Source organism: Anopheles coustani, chromosome 2, assembly GCF_943734705.1.
Source record: "Anopheles coustani chromosome 2, idAnoCousDA_361_x.2, whole genome shotgun sequence".
Lineage (NCBI taxonomy): Eukaryota > Metazoa > Arthropoda > Insecta > Diptera > Culicidae > Anopheles > Anopheles coustani.
Window position 1 is genome coordinate 28076630 of NC_071289.1, and position 23759 is coordinate 28100388.

The 23759-nt window shown below is 51.0% G+C and overlaps 1 protein-coding gene across 1 annotated transcript; it reads left to right on the forward strand.

The window, feature by feature from the left end:
* Positions 1–772: 772 nt before the first annotated feature.
* On the forward strand, positions 773–21860 carry LOC131263097 (protein Wnt-1). The gene is made up of 5 exons (XM_058265248.1): positions 773–891; positions 9327–9589; positions 19065–19363; positions 21072–21400; positions 21554–21860. Exons 1-5 carry the CDS (start codon positions 788–790, stop codon positions 21858–21860), a joined length of 1302 nt encoding a protein of 433 aa, XP_058121231.1. The 5' UTR covers positions 773–787.
* Positions 21861–23759: the final 1899 nt, after the last annotated feature.

Genomic DNA, 23759 nt, shown 5'->3' on the forward strand with positions numbered 1-23759 from the left:
AGTGAGAAAGTGAGCAGCAGGAACGAGCAAAAGCGATAGAGGGAGACCGAAAGACGAGGGTAACACACAAGCCACACACACGCACACACAGACGCACCCCGTGGAACGACGAGCCGGAAAGGTGCCGAAGGATATCGTGCTGCCGGTCGGCTAGTAAGTAGCAGCGCAGCGGCGGTGAACGGTGTACCAGCAGCATCTCAGCAGTGGCAGCGTCCAGCATAACAGCTCTCGTGCGCGATCGTGATTGATGTTATTGTGCGCCTGCTCCTCTACGGCAGGATTTGATTTTCCCTGAGCCCGACATTTTCAACAACCGGTCAGCGCGTGTCGCCGTCGTCAGTTTGGTCCTTGCCAGCGCTTCGGGCAGGGTGTGTCGATGCGTCCGTGAGCGACACCGAGAGCCGAGAGTTCGTTCCGAAAAGTTTCGTGCCAAAAAACCTCCCCGTGGATCGGGGTCGAGTGCATGTTGGCGGCATGTCCCAGTGTTTGCCCGCGTGATAATGAGCAATTTGCGTGAACGGTTGTTGTTGTTGTTGTTGTCGCCCGATGCGTGTCGGATGGAGACGATGGTGACGCTCGTTTGCTAGCGGAGCAACAATCAATCGGTGTGCAAGGCAAGCCAAAACGCAACAAGTGTGGCAAGTGAAAACAAACCGTGAACCGGAAAGGAGAAAGAAAGTTAGTTTAACATCCTAGAAAGCAAAACTGGTGCCAAATTCGAAGCCGCGAGCGAAGACGCAACCTAGTAGTAGGGTAAAGTTGGTTTTTAAATTTAAATCTAAACGCGATGAATCTAGTGACAGTGTTAATGGTGTGCCTGATGGCCATCAGTGCCTGGGCGGAGGTGGAAAGCAAATCCAAACCCGGCCGCGGACGGGGCTCGATGTGGTGGTAAGTAATTGTTGCATCAGAATCGCCAGCAGCTAGCGAATTCCCCGTTTTATGCTGCTTTAAAACAACCCCTTCCTCACACGCACAATGATGATGTTGATGATGTCGATGACATCATTATGGTGGCCATAAAGTAGGAAAGCAACCATTTCCGCCACCACGCCACCACCACCATTCACGTTTCGATGGTTGGAGTTTGGCCTCGGGGAGGGATTACTAAACGATCCCAGGGAGGATGAAAGGAAAGGAGAGGGGGATAAATTAATATTCCCTAATCGCTACTACTTAAGTGTACCATTAGGCAACGAAGGCAGCGCAGGCAGCGGGCGAAGGAAAATCGGTCTTTATCTAAACGCGCCCCATTCGATCCCTCGCTAATGGCGCTCGGATTGGAGCGAATTCAGCGTACCGCGCGCCATGCTTGTTTGTTTTTATTTATTTGCCTTTTATTTTCATAGTTTCTATTTTGTTTTTATTGATAGTCAACCACTCATTCACTTCCCCTTGCCCGCTCTCCCCCGTATCCGCTCCAAGACCGAAAGGGTAAGGTGAACACCGAAATCTTTCCCCCAAAAAAAACGCTCGCGTTTGGAAGCACGGTCTGGTTTTCCGTTTCCCACCGCGGGCTATGAAAATAATAATCTCGCAGCTCGCGTGATAATGATTAATAGAAAATTTATGGTTTCAATATCAGTGTTTTATGGCTACTTTCCGTCCCGAAGGCCCGGTCCACGGGGGACCGCAGGACGGTTCCAGGGGCCTGAGAGTGGGTCTAAAATCGCGTCTAATCCGATCCGGGACCGTTTCGAAACCTTTAGCTTTACGCCAGCGGCCATCCTAGCCGGGAACGGGCGGGCTTCGATTGCATTCCGTGCGAAGGCTTTAGGCTCGTTTCACCCATTCTTCGCTACTTCTGTTTTGAAAGGTGTTACACTAATAGCCCTAAAGCGAGGACAGCGAAGGGGGGGTTGAGAGTTATCATTAACGGAAGAAAATCGGCTCAAAATGGTTGTTGATTTGACGGTTCGCTTCTCACCTGGGAAATATTGCCTTCCCGCTGTTAGGGGCCCGGGGAAGGCCGACTTCGCCGAATGCCCTGCCATTTAGCCAACTCAATCGGACACGATCCGATTTATGGCCGTGTTTGATTGTTTCCTTTTTTCTCGTTCACTCCTTCCTTTCGGATCGGTTGTACTTCTTTTCTTCCCGTGAAGCGTGTCCAGGGGAAAAAAAATCTGTTTACAGTTTCTTCAACACTTGTTCGCGCGTCGCTCCTGGGGCGACATTTTCATCCGGTGGCCTCGAAATGGATACCCACTTTTCACACTCTCCCGGTCGGCTGGTGACACCTGCACAACCGGGACTCGCCGTTGGAACGGTTGTCACTTGGATTTGAGTTCCTGTTTTCCTTTTGCACACGCGAAGGACGCAAGGAGGTTCGACACGCACCGGGGAACACTGTTATAATCGTTCGCCCGATATATATGCATCGTAAATGTTGATAATAATTATTTTTGTAATTAATTTTATTAAACAGCTGACAATATTGTATGGCATTTAATCAGCTCGTTAACGATAATGTCGACGCGGAACGGGGCAAACCCCTGGGGGTTGGAAAAAAAGGGCCGATCGCGTTTGGCCTTCCCCGTGCCCCGTGTGTTACATTTTGTGCTGCTTTCGCGCGGTGGAAGTGAATGCAAATGATTTCGCCTGCACTTTTGCCTGGACGTGGATGGATTCGTGTACGCGTCGAGAGTGAAAGACAGAAATTAACACCGAAATTGATTTGTATGCATCCCCACGGGCCATGTTTCGCGTCGCGCGGCTCGGACGCGATTGTACCTACGTTTGCTGTCGGTTTTAATTAAATTAAAACCGATTCTTTCCCCCCCTCCCCCTTCGCGCCATCCACACCACCGCCGGTGACATTGGCATCTTTGCTTTGTGCGCGAATTTCACTCTTCGCCGTCACATGTTTGCTGTTCTTGTTTTCGCTGCTTTTATTTGTTTGTTAAAGCAGCCAAATGCACCAGTATGCACCGGAGGCCGGTTGCAACATCAGCAACACAAGCACCCCTTTTCGTTGTTTTGTTTAATTAAGTTGGAGATTTCTTTTTAACCCAAATTGATCGTTATCGGTCGGTCGTCAAGTTGCGCGTCTCGTTTTTCGCGACTTTTCTTTCCACCACACACACACACACGCACACGAGCGCGAACGGAACGGAGTGATGTGGTGAACAAATCACTCGTAATCCTGGGGCATCGCGACGCCCGTTCGCGCGTCATAAAGCGTGTGAACCGTCCTTTCCCTTTTTCCTGCAGTGTGTATGCTGCCCCGTTGGTGGAATTTTCGGTGCTTAACCTTCGCGAGGAACTTTGGAACGCGTAGAACGATCGTGGTGACCGTCGGGAGATTTATTCGCGCGCTCCGCGACTGGGGCGGAGGTTGGAGGAGATCTGGTCGATTTCGCGTCGACGGGCGTCCGTCAGCAAGCCCCCGGGTCCTGGCCATCGTTAGCTTAATTTCAACCGACCAGCATCACCAGCGCTGTCACTCAATTGTTGGCGTACATTAATTTCTCCGCGTGCTGAAGCGAACCGTTCTGGAGCGTGGAAAAAGGAATCGGACAGCTTAGCTATCGTGACGCGAGGGGGGAAGTGGGGAGGATTATTTGGGCGCACGGGGAGGGATGCCGTTCCGTTGCGTGAATTGAGGTGTGAAATGGTCCTCCCGATTTTGCGCGACTTTACTCCGATGATTTCACCTCGCGGTCTGGTCGAGTGACGAGTTTCGAAGCAGCGATGACCGAACGGGAAGGTTCTTTTTCTCACGAGGATTACAACACATCCCAACACCGGGCCTCCCCAGACAGATTCCTTCCGTCAGGCAAGCAACATTTTCGGATTTGTTAAGTCCTTCTTTTGCCTGTTTTTGCAAACACCGCCGTCCCGGAACGCTTTAGCGCTTCACGGTACGAAAGACTTCAACGGGCAATTAAGCGACAAACCCACCCGCAACGGATGCTCGGGCGGGCGTGCGCGCGCGCCTGTTCTCGTCGAGCTTATCGTTTGCACATAAATCTCCACACGGCTCTGGACCATTACGTCGACCCAACGCCCGATGGGACGCTGCATTCCAATGCCGGGCGAACGGGGCAATTGGCATGTGGAAGGAGCTGATGCGTCTGAGGGTTGCTGATGCTGCTGTTGGTGGTGTTAAAACGTCTTCGAATGTGGTACGTTTGCAAGAATTCTCGTGTCCGAGCCTTCCTCGACAGAACAAGGGCAATGGAGCGATGTATGCAGTCGTCCAGGATCGGCCAGCTTCGTTTTCCCAGGCTTCCAGGGTGGCTCCAGTGTTTCTCCGGGGGTTTTTTTTTTGCTACCTCGCGCGTCTGTGTTTGCAAACCATGCCCGACCGCGGGCTTTTGCCGATGCACCCGTGTGACGTTTGCTGCCGTCCGTCCATCTGTTGCTGCACTTCACTTCAAGCAGCGGATCGAAGTAAGCGTTTGTTAATAGCGTAATAAATGACAAATTAACACCGTCGTGTCATTTTTCATCCGATCGTTCGGGTTAGGGGAAACCGATGAACTCTTGGCGCTGGTGCTATGGTGCACTATTCATCCAACCATCCATCCATCCATCCATCCATCCGACCTTCCTTCCTTCCGTTGCATCGGTTGCATTCTCGTGCTTCCTTCAACCGAGGACCCCATCTGAGTGTTTTGTATATGAAAAATGATTACCACTGTGATTAATAGCGACGGATCGCGACGGCGTACGACCGCACCAGACCTACCCTTTTTCCGCTATTGCACCACCACTACCACCACTCATGAGGTGGTTGCTGGCAGTTTTTTGATAAATTAATTTAGCTTCCCATTCCATCGAGTGTTGGCACCATGATCACCTGGACTTTGTAGAAAAGGGTTCGAGAGGGGTTGCGAGGTGTACCTCACCGTGGCCTAGAGGGAACGTAGGGTGCACTGCAACTCTATCGAAAACCCTCGGTACGAGCGAACGAACGTGCGGGGATAATTATTCGAACACCGATCGATTGATGATCGTTTGGAGCAATTTTTCTCTCCCCCTCCCCACCTCTCCCCGCCCGTCTCAGGGTAATGTTTGAACATTGTTTCCGTCGGGTTGGGCCACGGCTCGTTCCAACGTTTGTTTAGCGCAAGGACGCTGCCGGGCGGGCCATTTTTCTTCGTGTGCTCTCGTTGTCACTAGCATTATCATTAATTATTCAATGAAATATAGTTTGAATTACCGGAGCGCCGCTTCGGGTGGGTGTGAGTGTGATGTGCGGTGGGGACGCAAGACGGTCGGAGCTTTGACAAATGGCGGCGGGTGGTGGGATTTCAAAAGTGTATTGACTTTTTACGCAACCTTTTTCGCAAGCGACGCCTGCGTCCGCAGCAATTTATGGACCTCACACGCAGCTCCGGTGCGTTTATGAGGTGGTTATTTATTAAACCGGCCTCCCTCGGACCCCCTTTCCGGGCCAGAAGACCGCTGCGGTTGTAGTACATTGAGGTACATCATCACGTAATGGGTAATTAGTTTTTCGATTACATTTGTCATTAGGCAAACATTTCATTCCCGCGCCGGGCGGGAGAGGAAGTTTCCAATTAATGTCACGCTCGTTATTTATCGATAATGCCTCAATCGATTGGCATTTTCACGTCGTCCTGCCTCCGAATCCGACCGCAGCGTGCCAGCTAATGGTGTCAGAGAATTTTAATAGAGTGACACGAACGCCGCCGTCGTTTGAGGCTGTTGCGGTTTTCGTGTCGGACTCCTCCGAGCGTCCGCCTCCTTCTTCCCCCCCGGGGGCTTTACGGGTGCTTGACAGCGAGCATAAAACATGTTCCTTCCCTTCCCTACCCGAGGGGCGTAATTCGAGACTGCCGCGCCGAACGCACCGGCGTGGAAATGGTGCTGATTTTTCCACTCCACTTCTGGTCCGAGCCTCGGGCGGGAGTTTTCTGCACGGCGTACGCATTCCGTTTTGCAACGTGATCTACTCGATCGATTCCGAGCGCGATAGCGTCCGATGTGGTTGCGGTGCGAAATGCGTTCCGTTCCGCGTTTTGACGTTCTATCATCCGTCACCCGGGGCGTCCGGCGGGAAACGCTGGGCCACCCTTTGGGTATTTATGATGGGATGGTTGATTTTTACACCGAGCCGAGTCGAGTGACAAAGTGGTTCTTCCATAATGAACCAACCGATGGCTTGGAGGGAGCTTTTCTTCTAACGAATTCTTCTTCAGTGGACCTTGCATAAAATACCTCATGTTTATTGAAAGATTGGCCATGCGATCGCTCGGGGGAAAACTGATTGGAACGTGTCACCAACCCTGTGCAATAATGGCGTTCAGATTACTTCACGCCGGTCGAACGGGAAAAGGCGACGGAACGGCAGAAAAACCACCCCTCAGTGGCGCTTATCCAGTTACCGAAAAAGGACATCGATCTCCAAACCGAAGCAGAGGTAGGCAGACAAGATTGGAAAGTGATGAAAGTCACATCACTGATCTTTATTCTCTTTTCCTCTCGCCTGTTGCTGGTGAAGCACCGCGCGCCAGTCGAAGGTCCAGTCAATAAATAACGCATCAAAATCGATCCGTATCCGCTCGATCGAGGACGATCATAAATTGTCAGCGCATCGTTTATGGCACGAGAGCGACGACGGGCCCGCGGGCTCCGAACGCGACGCGAGCCTTTTTCGGGATGCCGTCCGTCGGTCGGTTGTTGGAAGAATCGCGCTTCCCATCACGCCCGAGAAGCTCGTTTTTCCCGCCAAGGCCAGCCGGGGGTGCAGCCCGATGACGCCGGAAAAAGACGAACTCCCAGACGGGTTGCGCATGCGGGAAAGGTTCTGCAAGGTGCATCCCTCATTCATCCCCTTCAGGCCAAATGACAAAGGTGTTTTTTTGTTTGTCGTTTCATCGCAAATGATTTACGATCACGGCATAAAACACGGCATTTGATTATCTTAGGATATATGGCGCTGCAGCAATCTTTTCCCGAGAACGCGAACGTTAAGTGCAATCTGTGACCGATTTTGTTCGACGTATTATTGCTCCTTCGCGCACGGAATCGATCGCAAACGTGAAATGAGACTGAAATGGAGATGAAAACAGAGACAAAAAAAAACCATTGCAGATGAAACACAAAAACATCCTTCCGAAACAAGCATGCTCGAGCCGAAGAGCGATCGGGTTCGAGAATTCGCGACGCGTTCCATTCTCGTTCCGCGTGCTTGGCGACGCCGACCACCGCAAGACAAACTAATTTATTTTACAACTCTCGCGACGTAACGCAACGACACCGGGACCGTGCGTTATGTAAGCGCAAACGCGAGTAAACGGGTCCACAACTGAATGCCCTCGGGTGGTTTGTCCATCCCGTGCGGGACAACATTGCGCCTTCGGGGAAACCGTTTTATGTTCAACCAGCTTGATGATGATGATGATGATGATGAAGATGCTGCTGCCTGCTGTCCCCGACAGGGCACTCTAACCTCTCACGTGCTGGAATGTGTGTGGTGTCCACTGACCGAGCCGAGGTGTGTGACAGGTTTCGATCGCATTTTATGATCTTCAAAGTGATCCTTCCACCTCCGCGTGCTCACCTTTCGTCCCGCCATGGCCGTTCGCGGCCAGTAAAACCCTTGGTCACGTTTCGACCATCGTTTCAGGAGGGGGGAGCGATAAGTGGTGGACCGGCCAGACACAACCGGACACAACTACCGAAAACGCGGTCCGCCGGGGCGCATTTGCGCACGACCGTCGTGGAAGTTTGAAGTTCGGAATCAAATAAAGAAGAACGACAGAAAAAAATACATGATACGACAACAATTTGACAAACTAAGACGACAACCTCGCCGTCCGGGGGGAGCAAATTGTGGTGCGTTGTGGTTCTTTTGCTTGCTGGAATGCTGCGAAATAAATCATCTACAGGGGGCTGCACTCGCCATCGAACGTTGCGCTTCCCGACGTGAAGGAACGTCAAAATCGCACCAATAAATTGGGCGTGCGGAATTTAAATGGTAATTTGTCACCACCGATCTTCCAATTTGTAAGTTTTTGTATAACGAGAATGTTACTTCAGAAAAAAACAACAACTCAAATTCCCTTTTATTACCAGAAATTGAGGTTCGTCGCTTAAATTAAATTCTCACAAATCTTTTGTTGCGTTAATCCGTCCCAGCGCTCGATTACTTTCACTGTTTGATCACTTTCCCCGTCCGAATGATGAATGCAGGCAAATATTGTCCTCCAGCAGCTCGGCGACTCAGAACGCAACCACCGACGGGGAGGGTCGAGCCGCTTGGGAATCGACCGTGGGAACGCAGCATTTGTCGCGCAGCATTCATGGTCAGTCGGTACCACGGACTTCCATCGGCGTCGGCTTACGCTTACGCAATACGCACGGGGTCCCTTTGCACCGAGCTATTGATCCTCCGCTCCATCGGCGCCCCATCAGCGATCCCCCGTCCGTTCGTCCGAACCCGATGACGACTGTTTGTCCAATTAATCATCCACGCTACCGGTCGCCGACTGCAGTGGCCTCCGCCGGCACGTCGTCCACGTTCGCTGGAACTGGAGCTGCCTTTGGTCTTGGACGCGCACCCGAAAGGTGGCGATCTGTCTTACTTTAGGAAGCTGTCCCTACCTTGCAGCCTCGCACGTTGTTTGGGGCTTTTCGTCTCATTTGCATTTCGTGACGTGACGCTCGGCGCGTTCGGCGTGACGATTGGGTGCGGGTGCGGGCGGTGGTTGGTGCTAAATATTGATACAACTAATTTCGGTGTGAGACAAACAGCGGACGGGTTTTTTTTTAGTTAGTTTTGCTTCAGCGTGGCGCTACGGCGACTTCCAGGTGTTTGTGGTCGTAAACAACCGTTGAAACTACGCGATCGAACCGTAGCATTATTTTTCCCATCCTTCAACGAACCTCCAAAAGGATGTTTCGAAACGAACTCTTAAGCGTCAGCGTTCAACACTTTGCAGAAAAATACGCACCGCCAGGATCTGGTTTTTCCCTCACAAGAAGCAGGTGTGGGAAAACAACCTCGAACACTTTCGATGCTTTCTCTGCCGATTTTCGGCAAGCTTTCGGGGGAAATCTTCTGTGGGTTTTTTGTTGTTGTTGCCCACTTGCTGTCACCATCTGTTGCCGAGGGCTGTTTGCGCATCGCATTAACGCCTTTAAGGTTTGGTGACTATTTTTCTTCCGAGTTTAACATATGTGGAAAAGGTTTCGGGAGAAGTGTAAGGTCACCAGCATGTGGCCCTGAATTTTCCCCCACCTCTCGGGAAAGGCTTTGAGGGATCGCGAAACGCAGCTCGGCAAGGTGAAAGTGTTCCTAGGTAAAACCTCTGTCTAACCCTACTCTCTGTTTCTTTTTCTCCACGTTTCAGGGGAATCGCGAAGGCGGGCGAGCCGAACAACATCTCTCCGCTGGCGCCCGGCATAACGTACATGGATCCGGCCATCCACGCCACCCTGCGGCGCAAGCAGCGCAAGCTGGCGCGCGAAAACCCCGGCGTCCTGGCCGCCATCGCCAAGGGGGCCAACCTGGCCATCAACGAGTGCCAGCACCAGTTCCGGACGCGCCGGTGGAACTGCTCGACGCGGAACTTCCTGCGCGGCAAGAATCTGTTCGGCAAGATCGTCGAACGAGGTAAGCGTTGGTTTTTTTTTTGTTGTTGTAGGAATGTGGGTAGGAAACTTCACGGTAGCCGGAACCGCAGCGTCTTCGCGGCGTAGGTGGAACCAGTTAATTACTATTCCGGTGGCGAGACTTTCGCTGGAAGACGTGCGCGTCGTGTCCGTGCGGAGGTGGAGTTTATGGGAATCCGCTTTTCCCCCCTTTTTTTCGCCCCACGAAGCCTGGAAGCCATCGCTCGCGGCCTACGCACGCATTTGTGTTTCCTTGTGCCCGCCAAGATCCAACCCGGTAGATACGGGAAGCGGAACCGGGCGAACGTTTGGCTTCACGTTTCGGGTTCGGAGCGCTTGAAGCGCAAAAACGTGCCGCTTTTCTGATTCGGTGGCGCCTGAAGGCGGCATAGGATAATGTCAAGATGACGATGGACGTTCGCAGAAAAGGAACCACACACACACACACACACACACACATGTGTGTTTTGACCATTGAGAAAGTTGAGTGGAGTTTAAATTGAGCGGTGGTTGGAAATTGATATGATCTTGATCGCGTTTGAGGATCTCGTGAATAAGATTCTTTCCCTTCCTAAGACCCTCCAAAGACACCTTTCTCCGGGACACGCAATAGACAATTGTTTACAAGCCTTATTTCGGGTAGAACACCATTTAAAAGGCAGTAAACAACTGACGTTCCTTTTGCCGCCCTTCCGATTCCATCCCTTCACCCAGAAGTCCCGGAGCTGAAAAAGGACTCCCGGGACGCTAAGCTGGCACATCTGTTCCGTAAACCGTTCCCCTAAACGGCCGGCCTTCATCTGCTCGGCTAATAACGGACGGAATTAACCACTTCAACGGCGCATCACGCTGAAGTGCGCAAGCTGAAGTCCAAGGGTTTCTCATTTTCCGGTACCTTGCACATGCACATGCACACAGCCGGCCCGTTTGACGCGGGGTTTATTTGTCATCGCAACGTTTGTCTTTCGCCCTCCGGCTGGTGTGTTGTGTGTTTGTGTAATTTCGTTGTTTTTCGTCGTGCGAACCGTGCGCTCATCATCTTGCCGCAGGCTAAAACGGTTATGTTTCGCCATTGCGAGATTTGTTTTTCCTACGGTGCCTTTAAGCTCGACAATCTTTGCCGTATGGTATTTGATTGCTCTTCGACACATTTGGCGTGTCGATCGATTGGTGTTATGTTTCCGCAACAATGAGCAAACCCGACTGCTCAGCTTTCAATGGAGGTGTTTGCTGCAAATGCTGTTACGCAAAATCCAACCTCGACCGGATTACGCCGGAGGCCACTTTGATGGTGGTAAATGGTTTTCGGTTTCTTTCTGATCCCTTCCCGCCCCAGAGTGGATGAAAAGAATTCGACTCCGCAAAACAGAGTCCCGGCAGAGACACATCCTCGGGCCTCCTATTGTTCAACCGGGACAGTTTAGCCTTGTTTTTTACTCTCTCAACAGAAATTAGTTGATAATTCTTTTATTGAAAAAAACGAGGAAAACGAACCCGCTTGCAGACCACACAGCGTTGAGAAAGAAAGAAGCAAAAAAAAACCGAAGCACCGAACGAAAAGACGATTGCCTAACGCCAGGAGTTGCTCACAGCGGGACGGTTGTCTCCTTTTTTTTTTGCTATCGGAAACTCCTGGGGAAGTCCCTGGAACCGACCCGAACCATCGTGTTGAGCGACGGGCGGGAACTAATCGACTCCATTGACCTGTCGTCAGTCGCAGCGGGTTTCCGGGCGGTAAAATAAATTCTGGCGAAAGTATCCCATTCGGGATAAAGTCATCCACCGATTGACCTTTTTCCCCGAGCCGGGAGAGAACTCCGGACAAGAAAAGATAGAATGTGCCGGTGCGTGACGAGATGCACCATCCTTTCCTGGATCGACAGATTTGCGCGTCATTTTTACAACATAATTCCATCGATCTTCATAATCGAACCGAACGGAACTCCTTGGTGTCGCATCAAGCGTACCTTCGGGCGGTGGAAAACGATTTAAATTCTATCACCATCCGCTGCCACCGCTCCCACTCCCTTTGCTTCCCCCCCTCGCCGGGACCCAGGTCCGTTGTTCCGCCTCATTTTCTCAATCCATAATTGACGCGCGGAGAAAGTGCTTCACGCCACCGACGACGACGACGATCTTGCCGATGCTGGACCGCACTCCGAAGGGCCCAACTCGGTCGGCGAAGAAATTAAGTCATTATTCATCGCTTCTGGCCGCCCGGTGGCAATCCATTAGCATTTTACTGCAGCTCCCGCTATCAATAATTAATGCACTCGCGATAGGCCGAGCCCGACCCGGCGCTTCCAAGGGGGTTTTGCAAGACGCTGCACCGGTTTCTTCTTTTTCTCCGGTCCGTCCCGTTGCGCGGATGAAGAAGGTGTTTCGCCGTCTTCCTTTTCCCCCACCTTCCACCGGGGATCACGTGTTGCGCGCCGAACGAAACGAGCCGGGACCGGGACCGTTGGCTTGCGGGAGCGATAAATTATAATAATTGTAGGAAAATTAATGGCAATTTACTCCTCACTCCCGGTTACGGGGGGAGAGGGCAGGGCAGGGATACGACGGAGGGTGAGGCCGGTTCTTTATTGATTAACCTCCCGCGACGCCCTCGGAAGTGTGCGCCCCTGGTGTGTGTGTGTGTGTGTGTGTGTGTTGTTCAAGAAAGTGGGAGTTTATAGGATCTGTTAAAATGGTTTCACAATTAATAATCCTACACGGGGGTGAACATGATTTTAGCTCGTTTAATGTTTCATTAGAAAATGGAGAGCGTTGGAAAATTGAAAAGGAAAAAGGAAACCTGCGCAACTCCTTTCTAAAAATAATCCCTATCTGCTTTTGTTTTGCGTGCCGCTGTTTTTAATGGGAGATTTGTTTATTTAAATGGAATAACGAATGCAAATGTTGCAACTGTTGGGTTTCGCTTGGTGAACTTAACCACTTCAATGAGCCCTTGGGACCATTGTGGGGTTTGTTCTGACGGTGAAGAGCGGATCGTGAGTTCCCACCGTGACGGTAGCGTTTTATTGGTTTTACCTATTAACATCACCCCGAACGGCATCTAGCCACCCACCCTGGTTCCCGAGCGAACAACGAACTCCACTGATCGACTTTTCGAGTGCGGTTGGGTAACTTGTGGTCGCACTGAAGTGACCGGTGGCACCGAGGTGGCCGCGGTAGTTCATTGGGCAAACATAAACACAAACACAGAAACACAAACCAACACGGGAGCTCTAGCACCAAATAGAGCTGCGGAAAACAATGGTCCCATTGAGCCGGTTGTCGGTTGTTGCTGACGGTGAGTGAGTCCCGGCCGCGTTACAATCCTTCCTTCAGCTGTCAAAAGCCTCCGAGAGTCGTCTTGGAGAGGTCGTCGAAGAAAACCGGTGGACCTGTCTTCATCGGCACAATGCGTCATGGATTGTGGATCGAGCGATTAAAAAGTGCCGAGCATGGTGGTCTCCCGGACCATCGTTGCGCCACTTATCGCCGCACGCCGGCTCGCGGAATCGCATTCGATGCAGCTCCTTTCCTTTCCCGGCGATCGCATTACCTCTGCTTCGTTCCGCCGTAGGTCGATCGATTTATCGATAGTCGCCGAACGGACGAACAGCTTCCTTTTAGCCACCGGGACACTCGCGGGACCGTGAGAATGTGGATCGTGGATCATTTTCCTTCCTTTACCCGACGTCTTATCGAAGCTTTATCTCCTCACTTCGATTTGTTTATCGCAAAATGACTTTATTTTATCTTTCGCCTCGCGTTCGTCCGTAGTGGTTTCGGCGGCGCGTTCTTAATTGACCAGCAAATTAGGGCCGTATAAGATTTTTTCCCAACCCCATCCACCGCCACATACGTCCCCGCTGCTTCGCTCACCCGCCCGTCCGACGGTCGGGGAAGATGAATCGGTAAAGCGCCTCCACTACAACTTTATTACCAAAGTCCATCCTTTTGCCGGGTTACGCCGAGCAATTAAACGCTATAAATCTTGTCACACTTTTTGAGCCCTCCCGCCACCGCCAGTCGTATGCACCGGAGTGGTTGTGGTGCCTTTGCCTACGATCCAACTTTGGGTGCCTTTCGAAGGTAACTGTGTCTTTTTGTTTTGTTATACCTTTTTTTTCCGCCCCGAGGGTGATGCTGCTCGGCGAGATCTAGGAACGCAGCGCGCCGATTTTTACGATCGACCGGGCGGATCGTGTCCGTGGCCTGCTGATGGTGATGATGACAGTTTTATTTTTATAACACCCGTCCATAAACGGGCGCAGGCTCGGAGCGACGAAATCCGGGGGCAGTCGGTGTTTGTGGTCCCTAGGAAATGGAGAGGAGAAATAGAGAGAGAACCCGGAGGGAGATGTCCGGAACATGTTGTTTTTTTTCCCTGTGTGTGTTTGCCGCTGTAAGACACATGTTTTAGGCAGGCTTTAGGGAGTGTAGTCAAGTCTAGTAGGAGAACAAATCGCTACAAGACAGGGCGATCAGAAGGAAAGAGCCAACGGGAAGAGCTCTCCTGGAAGAGGTTCGAGCAATCTTCGCCACTGGGAAAAGTTCGCCATCGGACCTTAAGGAAGCAGCGGGATCGGTTCAGGCAGAATGAAGATCGGGCGAGGAGAAAGCAACAACGGCTGGCCAAGGCAAAGACAAGGGACCGGAATGCGAGCGTCCTGCGGTTCCCGAGCCGGAGCCCGTGTTAAACCGTAGCGATATATATTAATAAAAAGGTTTTATACGCTCCATAAATCAGCAAAAAGCCCGAAGGCTCCAGGGCTCAGCGTTTGCGTTTCGGTTTGTCACGGAGCATTGTCTGTGCGTTTGGCTCTCTTCTTCGCTTTGCCAAACCCCTCAAAAATCCCGTGTCCTATCTCGGGCACGCCGAGACCTACAGGGTCGTGGAAGGAAGCGATAAAATATTTACCAGACCGTGGCGTTGTTTAGGTCCCGCGTTTTGCGTTCGCAGGATGAGCTTCTGCAAATAGTCTCCCGCGAAGCCATCAACAAATCCTTTACTTCGCGGTCAAATAGGATTGTCGACGGCCAGCCAGTGGAGATGGGATCGATAAACGGTAGTATTTAATCGACGAATTAAAATCGCTTCCAAATGAGGAATTTCTGCGTCCCTTCCGGAATGGAATGGCGATGGGGGTAATTCGCCCAAAAACTAGTCGTGATTAATGATCGCCGATGAGAGCACCCTGATTACCAGGTAGACATTCGCAACCCTTTTTTTATTGGTAGAACCTCCAGAGCACACAAAAGTTGGCTATTTTCGCGAAATTCGGTCTGAGCACTTGAGACGCGCAATAAAAGACAGAGCCCTGGAGATTTCTTTCTTTCCTCGCCGTGAACTCATTCACGGGGAATCGTTAGAACCTGTTTCCGCCTCGTTCGAAAGGGAAACCCAAATCTCTGCCTCAATGGGTCGTCGACACAAACAAAGGAACCTATTTAGTTCCGAAACTGCAACGCCCAGACGCCCGTATGCAGATGGGTGCAAGAATCTCGTTTTATGATGTCTTCGTTAGGCTGCCGTTTGGCGATTCTTCGCCCATGGTCGCATGAATGAATTAGATATCCAGACACGAAAACACCAACAAAGGGAACGGGAAATCCGTTTCACACGGCCCCAAGGCCACGGAGCCGTTGCAACAGGTACGTACGGAAGGACAGACACGGGACGGCTTCGGTGCAATACGATATGAAAACACGCGGCTCAAACGTAACGCCCATTGCCCAAATTGAACCATTAAACTAATTGTTCGGTTGTGTTGTTCCCTGGGCCCGTCGATTTGATCGGGAAAGAGAAACCCTTTATTATTTCACGTTCGGGCTCCCAAAACGACATCCTTTCGGGGAGGGGGATGCAGCAACAAATAATAAAAAAAAGACTCCAAAGGGTTGCATGACAATCGAAGGCAAGCAACAAAGCAGGAAGCGACTGAAAAGGAGAAAAAGAGCACATTATGTGATTGCTGGCGTGTTCGAAATGAAATCGAAAACGAAACGTAATGAAACAGGACAAAACCTCAACCAAAACACAAAAAAGCAAACATACAAGGAATACTACCGCATTTCGGGCGAGACCGGATTTCCTTTTCGCCGGGCGCTTACGCATCCAATTTGGTTTTTCAGTGCTTCTTTTATTTTCGCCCAATGCCAGCTATTTTATTCTCCTTAATGTGATTTTTTTTCGTTTTTTGGGTGGAGATTTGTTTGCATTTGCACACTGCCGAAAGAAGAAAGAGCTCGATGCGACCGGCAGCAACGAACCCGGCAATTATCGGTTTTGTGTCCGACGGCGACCGCAACACATCAACAGGCTCGAATCAAACCCAAAAAAAAGGTTCAAATAATGCTAGAACACGAGGCAAAGAAATCCAATCGGGGGGTTTTTGTGTGCGTTTTGGGTGATGAAAATATTTTGATTCTCCTCGCTCGATCGAAACGCAAATGTTTGCATAGAACAGGGTAAGGAAAAGGGATAGGACAAGCAGACGAAAGGGTAGATTCCAAAAGATTCAGACAGATTAGCCCTTTTTCTTTTCGGTGAATGGGGATTGACGTGTCTTTAATTTCCCGCGTGCTCACATTTTTGCGTCACATACGCTCGGGATTGCGTTCGAGCAGTCTGTCGCGCGTTCGGTTTCGGTTTCCCTTTTAGGCTCCTCTGGTGTCTTGATGCTCGATAACCGTTATGGGCCCCCGAGATGATTATGCGGAGTTAATTTATTCATTAAGTAAGCGATTGGAGCCCCCGATCGGGGGGGGGCTCGATGATCGATAGGCTTCGAACATGTTTTTCGAACATCGGTGGCATCGGGGGGAAAGGGGTCTTAATGCTTAATCCAATAAATAAATTCATCGATCTCTCGACCGAGCGAGGCGTGTGACGACGGGACGCTGACACACATACACATCGTTTAGGACACATGGTCGGGAGGTGAATCCGATCGCTTACCGTCGGGTCTCGTCAACTGCCAGCTCGATTGCTCGTCAGCTCGATCCCTAATAAATCAATTAATAGCAGATCAATCACCGTCGTGTCGTTCGGGAGGACCTGCGTCTGTCAACTGGCCGGAGACAGAGGGTTTGCTGCACGGGACACCCGCGGCACGTCTAATCCGAAACCCGAAAGACACTCCTTTTCCGGGCGGGTGTTCAATTACCCGAAGTCCCGTATCGAAAATCGAATCGAAAGGTTCCCCGGAAAAGCAGAAGGAACACCGTAGAGACGCGGTTCAGCGTGGTGTTGGCTAATATGACAATCGAAACGTCAGAAATTAGTCCTGGGTTGACAACGGGAGGAACGGAATGACAACATTCCACAAATATTTATCGTACCGATTCGGAACGGTCTGGAATGGTGGCATTTTGGGGCGGCTTCAGGTCGTTGGAAACGGGTCCCATTTTGGACGAGTACTTTTAGTACTTCGTTATCGATCTGGTTGACACGTAATTGAAAAGTGAGATTGTCTCTAACCACCCGTGCAATTGGTTTGCTTGTTTCTGTTTTTCATGCAACACTTTAACCGCGCATCTTATCTTTTACTGCTCTGGAAAGCAACGACGTCGTTCGTCGATGAGGTTGTAAAGCCAGGGAAACAAAACACGGGAACCGAACCACTTACCGAACCGAAGTTAACACCTTCTCGAACGAAGGTGCTCTGCAGCGCTCGCAAGGAGTGGCTTTCGAGGCCGATAGTCATAGGGCACCGTTTATGTGCAACATTGTGGTCGGCCGCGTCTAATGAGGGTACTCGTAAAAGATCCGCCCGGGCAACCTTCAGCCATTCCGGTGCGTAGACAATCGCAATGATGTACAATTTGTGGCGAACCTCATTGGATTGATGATGAGGTTTGCTGCGGCGGTACATTGTTACCGATGCATTGTGAGGTGTTTTCTTCACCTCTCGTTATCGATTGCTGACGTGTCCTTGGTTGGGAGAAGCAGTTTGGAATCGAAGAAGGAACCCACCGTGCTCGGGGTGATGATGGATTGAGACGAAGCGTAACATTTGACAAATCAACTGCGCGGCAAGGAGAAGATCCGACTCCGTTGGAGACGATGCTCGGGACTACCTGTGCGCAATGTGTGTCTAGCGGCTCGAGGTCACCGGCTGGATCCAGGTGTCCGAACGCGGCGTGGTTCCACAGCAGACCGCGTGCTGTCATTGACACATGCTGATGTCGCTCCTGGAAGTACAATCTTCTCCGGCATGTTGCTTTTTTCTTTCCGCCCTTCTCCCTGCACGACAAGACACTTATTGCACTTGTCATCGATCGAACCGTTCGAACTGAAACCCGGGTGGGCCGCTCACCCAGGGACTGGAGCTTTATGATGATTGATTATTGCGAGAAGCGTCCCGGACTTTGCCTTCGGGTTTATGACACACATTCGCTCACTCCGGGCGTTTAGCAGGCATGATCGTAACGGGCATGATCTTCTGCATCGGTCGGCGGGTGGCAGACGAAGCCCGGTGGGTGTGAAGGTGTGAAATCAGCTGGAAAATTAGCGCTAAACGTCCGATTATGGAGCCTTCGTGGAAGGTGGCCCACGGTTTAGAATGGTGAGTGCATATTTTTTCCAATCAGTTCCGCACCGAGCACCGGTGCATCTTCTGCCACGGACTGAACAGTGCTCCAATAATCGATTACGAACGTCAGTTACAGGGCAAAACCCCCAAGCCGCTTCTGGTTTCGCGGCTTGGAATAATTCTTCCAGGAGAGAGGCGACCCCTAAAGTGCTTCATGGTCCATGGTCGGTCGTTGATCGATGTCGGACGGACACGTCAGCTACCTGCTCGCTCTCGTGTTTAAGGCCCACTTGATGGATTCTGTCAGCGTTTTGTGATGCAGGGAGGACAAAAATTCATTCTTGTCTTCAGAACGAAGGCACGCACGCGGACCCGTTCGGGAACTCGAATAGATCTCCTAAACCTCTAGAATCTCGAGGACACACCGCGTTTCGGTCAACAGCTTTGGATTGTGGTTTCATCCGGTTCTTCGGTCCACCAGAGCCCCGGGAAGATTATACAACCTCTCTCGCTCAGCATCCTTCCTCCCGTAAACCCCGAAGAAAAAGGCGCATGCCTACTCAACCTCACACACACACACACAGAGAATGTACCAAATTCCTTCCACTGCTCATCAGGCCTTTGGCCTGCGCTTATGCTTTTCGGTGGCCTTCGGCTTAGGGGCCATGATTAGACGCTGTTGCCCCGTAAGTAGGATTACAAAACGATTTAATTTATTTTCATCATACCACCACCCGGGCTCGGTTTGAACCGATCGTTGCGAACGAAGTCTATCCATGGGTCACTTTCAATGTAAGCTGTTCATTGCTTTTTGTTGGTGAAATCTTAAGTTGTTCTCAAGCCTTTTTTTCGGGGTTCGCTTACTGCGGTTGAGTTTATACCACATTGCAGCCGAAAACGGTTTCACTTTGTCCGATGACTGATAAAACAATTTTCCTTCTTCCACAGGTTGTCGTGAGACGGCATTCATCTACGCGATCACCAGCGCCGCGGTAACGCACAGCGTCGCACGTGCCTGCAGCGAGGGCTCGATCGAGTCGTGCACGTGCGACTATTCGCACCACAACCGCGAGCCGCAGATGAACAACATGGGCGGGGTGGCGGGCGTCGGCGACTGGGAGTGGGGCGGCTGCAGCGACAACATTGGTTTTGGGTTCAAGTTTTCCCGCGAGTTTGTCGACACGGGCGAGCGCGGTCGGACGCTGCGTGAGAAGATGAACCTGCACAACAACGAGGCGGGCCGAGCGGTAAGTTTTTCCCGACAGGGATGAAAAAATGGGTTGTAATTGTAACATATTCAATTTTTGAAAAAAACAATAAGAGACAATTTTACTCAATACATATAACCAGATTGAACACTCCGGCGTGAGTAATCTTGTGGACACATTAATTTTTCACTTTATCGGTTCATTCGGTTGGTAGTTGGGAAAATCGTTTACCACTCAACCGGTGGGGGCCACCCGTTTTCGTGCGAAAGTCCCGTTTGGCGAACACTTCACATGCGATGTTGGATCTTCAGGGAGGTCTCCCGTTTCCGTCGCGTTTTGTTTTTCGTTCGTGCTCGCTGCTGGCAGTTCGTGTGGCCAAGGGTTTCGAAACGGTTCCGTAGCGTTCGGCACTCAAACTAAGCAAAGCACCAAAAAGGTTAAAACAACCACCGGGTGGGGGGAAAATCCCTACCAAATGCTTCCTTTCTCTCGCGCCCGGGACACGATCCCGATCCGGCGAGGTTGGGTTAAAAATCAAATAAATAAATTTTATTTATATCTCCTACTCCACCCCGGTGGTGGACGGTGCTCGTGGTCACGCGGGGGCTTAATGTTGTTCGTTTAGCTTTGTTTTCCTCCTCTTCCCACCGCCTCTTGCCTTAATAAAAATGATTACCCCCGTGGCAAGCCTTGGTGAAGTGATCGACACCCGAGAGCTTGCTTCGCGATTCCTTTCGCGATCTCACGCGACATCCGTTCCACCCGATGGTTCGCCAATAATCGCCCCGGATCGGTACCGCCCCCTTTCCCACCCTCGTCGCTCGTCCGCCGCACGGATGCGATCACAGTTTCATTAATAAATGTTTTAATCCCCGTCCTGCACGAGCTCGGTTCGCTGGTGGCATGGAAGCATGGGAGCGTTGTGTTCTTCTGATTGCGTGATCGAAGCACGTCACATGCGGGGAGAACCACGACGGTATGGAGCCCGTGGAACAAAGTGGAACCCACACCCCGACCCATGCGTACCCCCACACAGGAACGTATATATTAAATTGTTGACAGCTGATAAAAGTCTAATGAATTCATTTATGAATTTTATTAATTTGTGGTGATTGTAATTAAGTGACATATTATTTGTGCTCCTCGGTCCGCGCCGTTCGCAGCGCGTTAGCTTCTGCGCATTCGGTGAATGACGAGGACAACGCTCCGGGACGTTCGTCCCCTCGGCGAAAAAGCATTTTGCACGAGACGGATAATTAAATCGGATGACTCGATGCGTTCGTTCGTCTCTCGAAGACGAGGGATTCGACGTGATGGGGGCAATCGCGCAAGGATTAGCAGCTCGATGCTCTTAACGAAAATGGACGAAATCTCGTCTCCCTTCCTTCTCGTTGCCGATGATTGGCGTTTGTCCCGGCGTTGCATGGTTTCAGGATGGCTAATTGATTTTTATTGCATTTTATTTGAACCGCGAACGAAATAAATGGCTCTTTAATGCGGCCATAAATCCTGCCGGGTTTTGTGATCGGGAGGGGGAAGTGAGGTGCAGGTGACGGAATATTATTAGTGGGATTAGTTCATCGACAAGTTGACCGGCAAGGTCAATTGGGAAATTTATGGGATTATTTAGAATGTCTCTGGATGGGTAGAAGCAAGAAGAAACACTTGAAGCTGAAGTGAAACTTACTTTTGACTAATTTTTAATGTTCCCTTCTCTCTCTCTTTTCCTCTCTTTTCTCTTAACCAGCATGTGCAGGCGGAAATGCGACAGGAGTGCAAGTGCCACGGCATGTCCGGCTCGTGCACGATGAAGACGTGCTGGATGCGGCTGAACAGCTTCCGTACGATCGGCGACATCCTGAAGGACCGCTTCGACGGTGCGTCCCGCGTGATGGTGAGCAACAGCTTGCGCAGCCCGAACGTGAACGAGAACACGCTGACGAACCGGGCCGGCTCGTCGGGCAACCTCAAGACGAACGCGAACGCCGTCGGTGGGGGTGTCGGGGGTGCCAGCCCCAACAGCGTGCTGAGCAACTCGATACACGCCCGCGGCCACCAGCAGAAGCGCGTCAATCGGTGAGTGTCCTGAAGCCTCTGTTGTTGGTTCCGTTTTTCGCCAACAAAGTTGATTCATGAATAACGACTTCCCTTGGCCTCTTATACGAATGATCGATTACTAACCGTGTTGGTTTGTCGCGCGTATTTTTTCTTTCTTTCCCTCGCGTACAGATACAACTTCCAGCTGAAACCGTACAATCCGGAGCACAAACCGCCGGGCTCGAAGGACCTCGTCTACCTAGAACCGTCGCCCGGCTTCTGCGAGCGCAACCCGCGCCTCGGCATCCAGGGCACGCATGGGCGCCAGTGCAACGACACCTCGATCGGGGTGGACGGGTGCGACCTGATGTGCTGCGGGCGGGGCCACCGGACGCAGGAGGTGACGGTGGTGGAGCGCTGCTCCTGCACCTTCCACTGGTGCTGCGAGGTCAAGTGTAAGCTGTGTCGGGCGAAAAAGATCATCCACACGTGTCTGTAAGGCGGCTCGGGGGGTTCTCATCCCCATCCGGCCATTCCTGCCCACCACCACCATTACCACCTCAACACAATCCTCCCAGCGATCGAAATGTCCTGCGACCTTGTCGGTGAATCATAATCTACCATTCGGACTCATCGTCTCTCCCGGTTACGCTCCGTATTTTTCGTTATCTTAAATATTCGACTTTTGTCTCGAAACCCCCTTTATAATGGAACGCTAACGTCGAACCCGCGCGACGAAGGAATGCCTCCAGGGCAGGAAGATGTAAAGAAAAACAACAACACCACACACAATGGTAGCAGTAGAGCCTCGCTTCTCGGATTATTAATTCCAAACTCACTCGATCGACATCGGAGGAGGTTGGCGCGACAACAAGATAACCGAGCGGACGAAAGGCGACCAAGGCAAGGTAAAACTCACACAGACCGCTTCATAAAATAACCATCCTGCCGACGGGAATCGGTAAAAGGAATTCGTGGACCGTGAACCGGACCGGATAGGATTAGCGGAGGCCGGAGGGCAGGCAGAAGGAGTAGCTATTTGTAAATAGGTTTTTTTTAAACTTTTATTTTATATTTAACCCTCAACCCAACCCTTCTCCGCTCCCGCTCTTGCTTGTGCCCTTGCCAAAGGGGCGCTTGGATGCTGCCTAAATTCGCCTCTTTCATGCCAGTTACGTTTACAGCGTTTTTATTTAATGACAAAAAACAACTAAATTGACTACCAAAAACAAGGCCGGGAAACCTTCGGATGCAGTCTGCTAGGTGCTCTTGGTTATTTTTGTAGCGATGCAAAACTATCGGACTTTAGAGTGAAGCTGGCAGACGCACGACGCTGCTAAGGCGACTAGGAAACCAAAATTTAATCAAATTTATATCTCTACCAGCAGCGAGCTCGGCACAATGTTGTCGTTGTCTCTTTTGCGTAAGGGGTTAACTAATTTAGGGACGGACGATTTAAAGCGCGGGCGTGAGATTGTCTGCAGCGCGTACGCACTGTTTCAGTATTATGATCACACCAACATCCATCGTTTAGTGTCGGCCGGTTTCAGTCCGCCAAACTCACGCTCCGACGCTCCGAGGTGCCAGTTCAAAATGTGTGTGTGTATAGTTGAGAACGGACGGAGGAATCGCATTGCGCAAACGATACCCCCAGTTACTGTATGTTTATATGCTCCAAAGCGAATGATGATGCTTTTGTGGTTCTAAGTGTGTGTGAGTGTGTTTTATGTTTAACGATAGATAAATTTCTAGACCCCGTAGCCAATGGTGACCGCGCGACCGAACACCGGTCTGTACATAGAGCGTCGCGGTGGCATTGTGGTAGATTTAGGCGACCCAGTAGATAGTGGTAAAACCGGACCGTACGTGATCCCTCTTCGCAAGTGTGGACAAACAGCAGCAACGGAAAACTCCTGGGTAATTCCCCCCCATCCGCGGGGAGTTACCGCGTACCAAGCGAGGAACCATTTATTGAATCCACATCTGACATCCGCCAGAACGGAAACAGAAATGTAACGAAATCCCGAAAGACTGAGTAGAAATTAACGCACGGAAATGAAACGGTTGTGCTGTTTTTCATTTTCTTGAGTATTTAGAAAATCCCGCTGGTCTGTTTGATTGTTTGCTTACGGCGCTATGTTTTATATAAATTCTACGATTAATATTACCCTATCTGCGATAGTAGCGAGAAAACGTATAATGTATCGCAGGGTGGTGGCAAAAGAAGGGTGAAATGTGTCACGGAAAAAAGGGCCCGCGCGAAAACGGTTTGCAAAAATGGGAAGCGGGTCGAATTTCGCGATTTTCGGAACAAGAGACAGCAACGGGCGTGGAAACGACGAACCCAAGAGGGTTCAGCTTGCGTGTAAGTTTTCGTTGACTTTCGCTGGATTTCGGG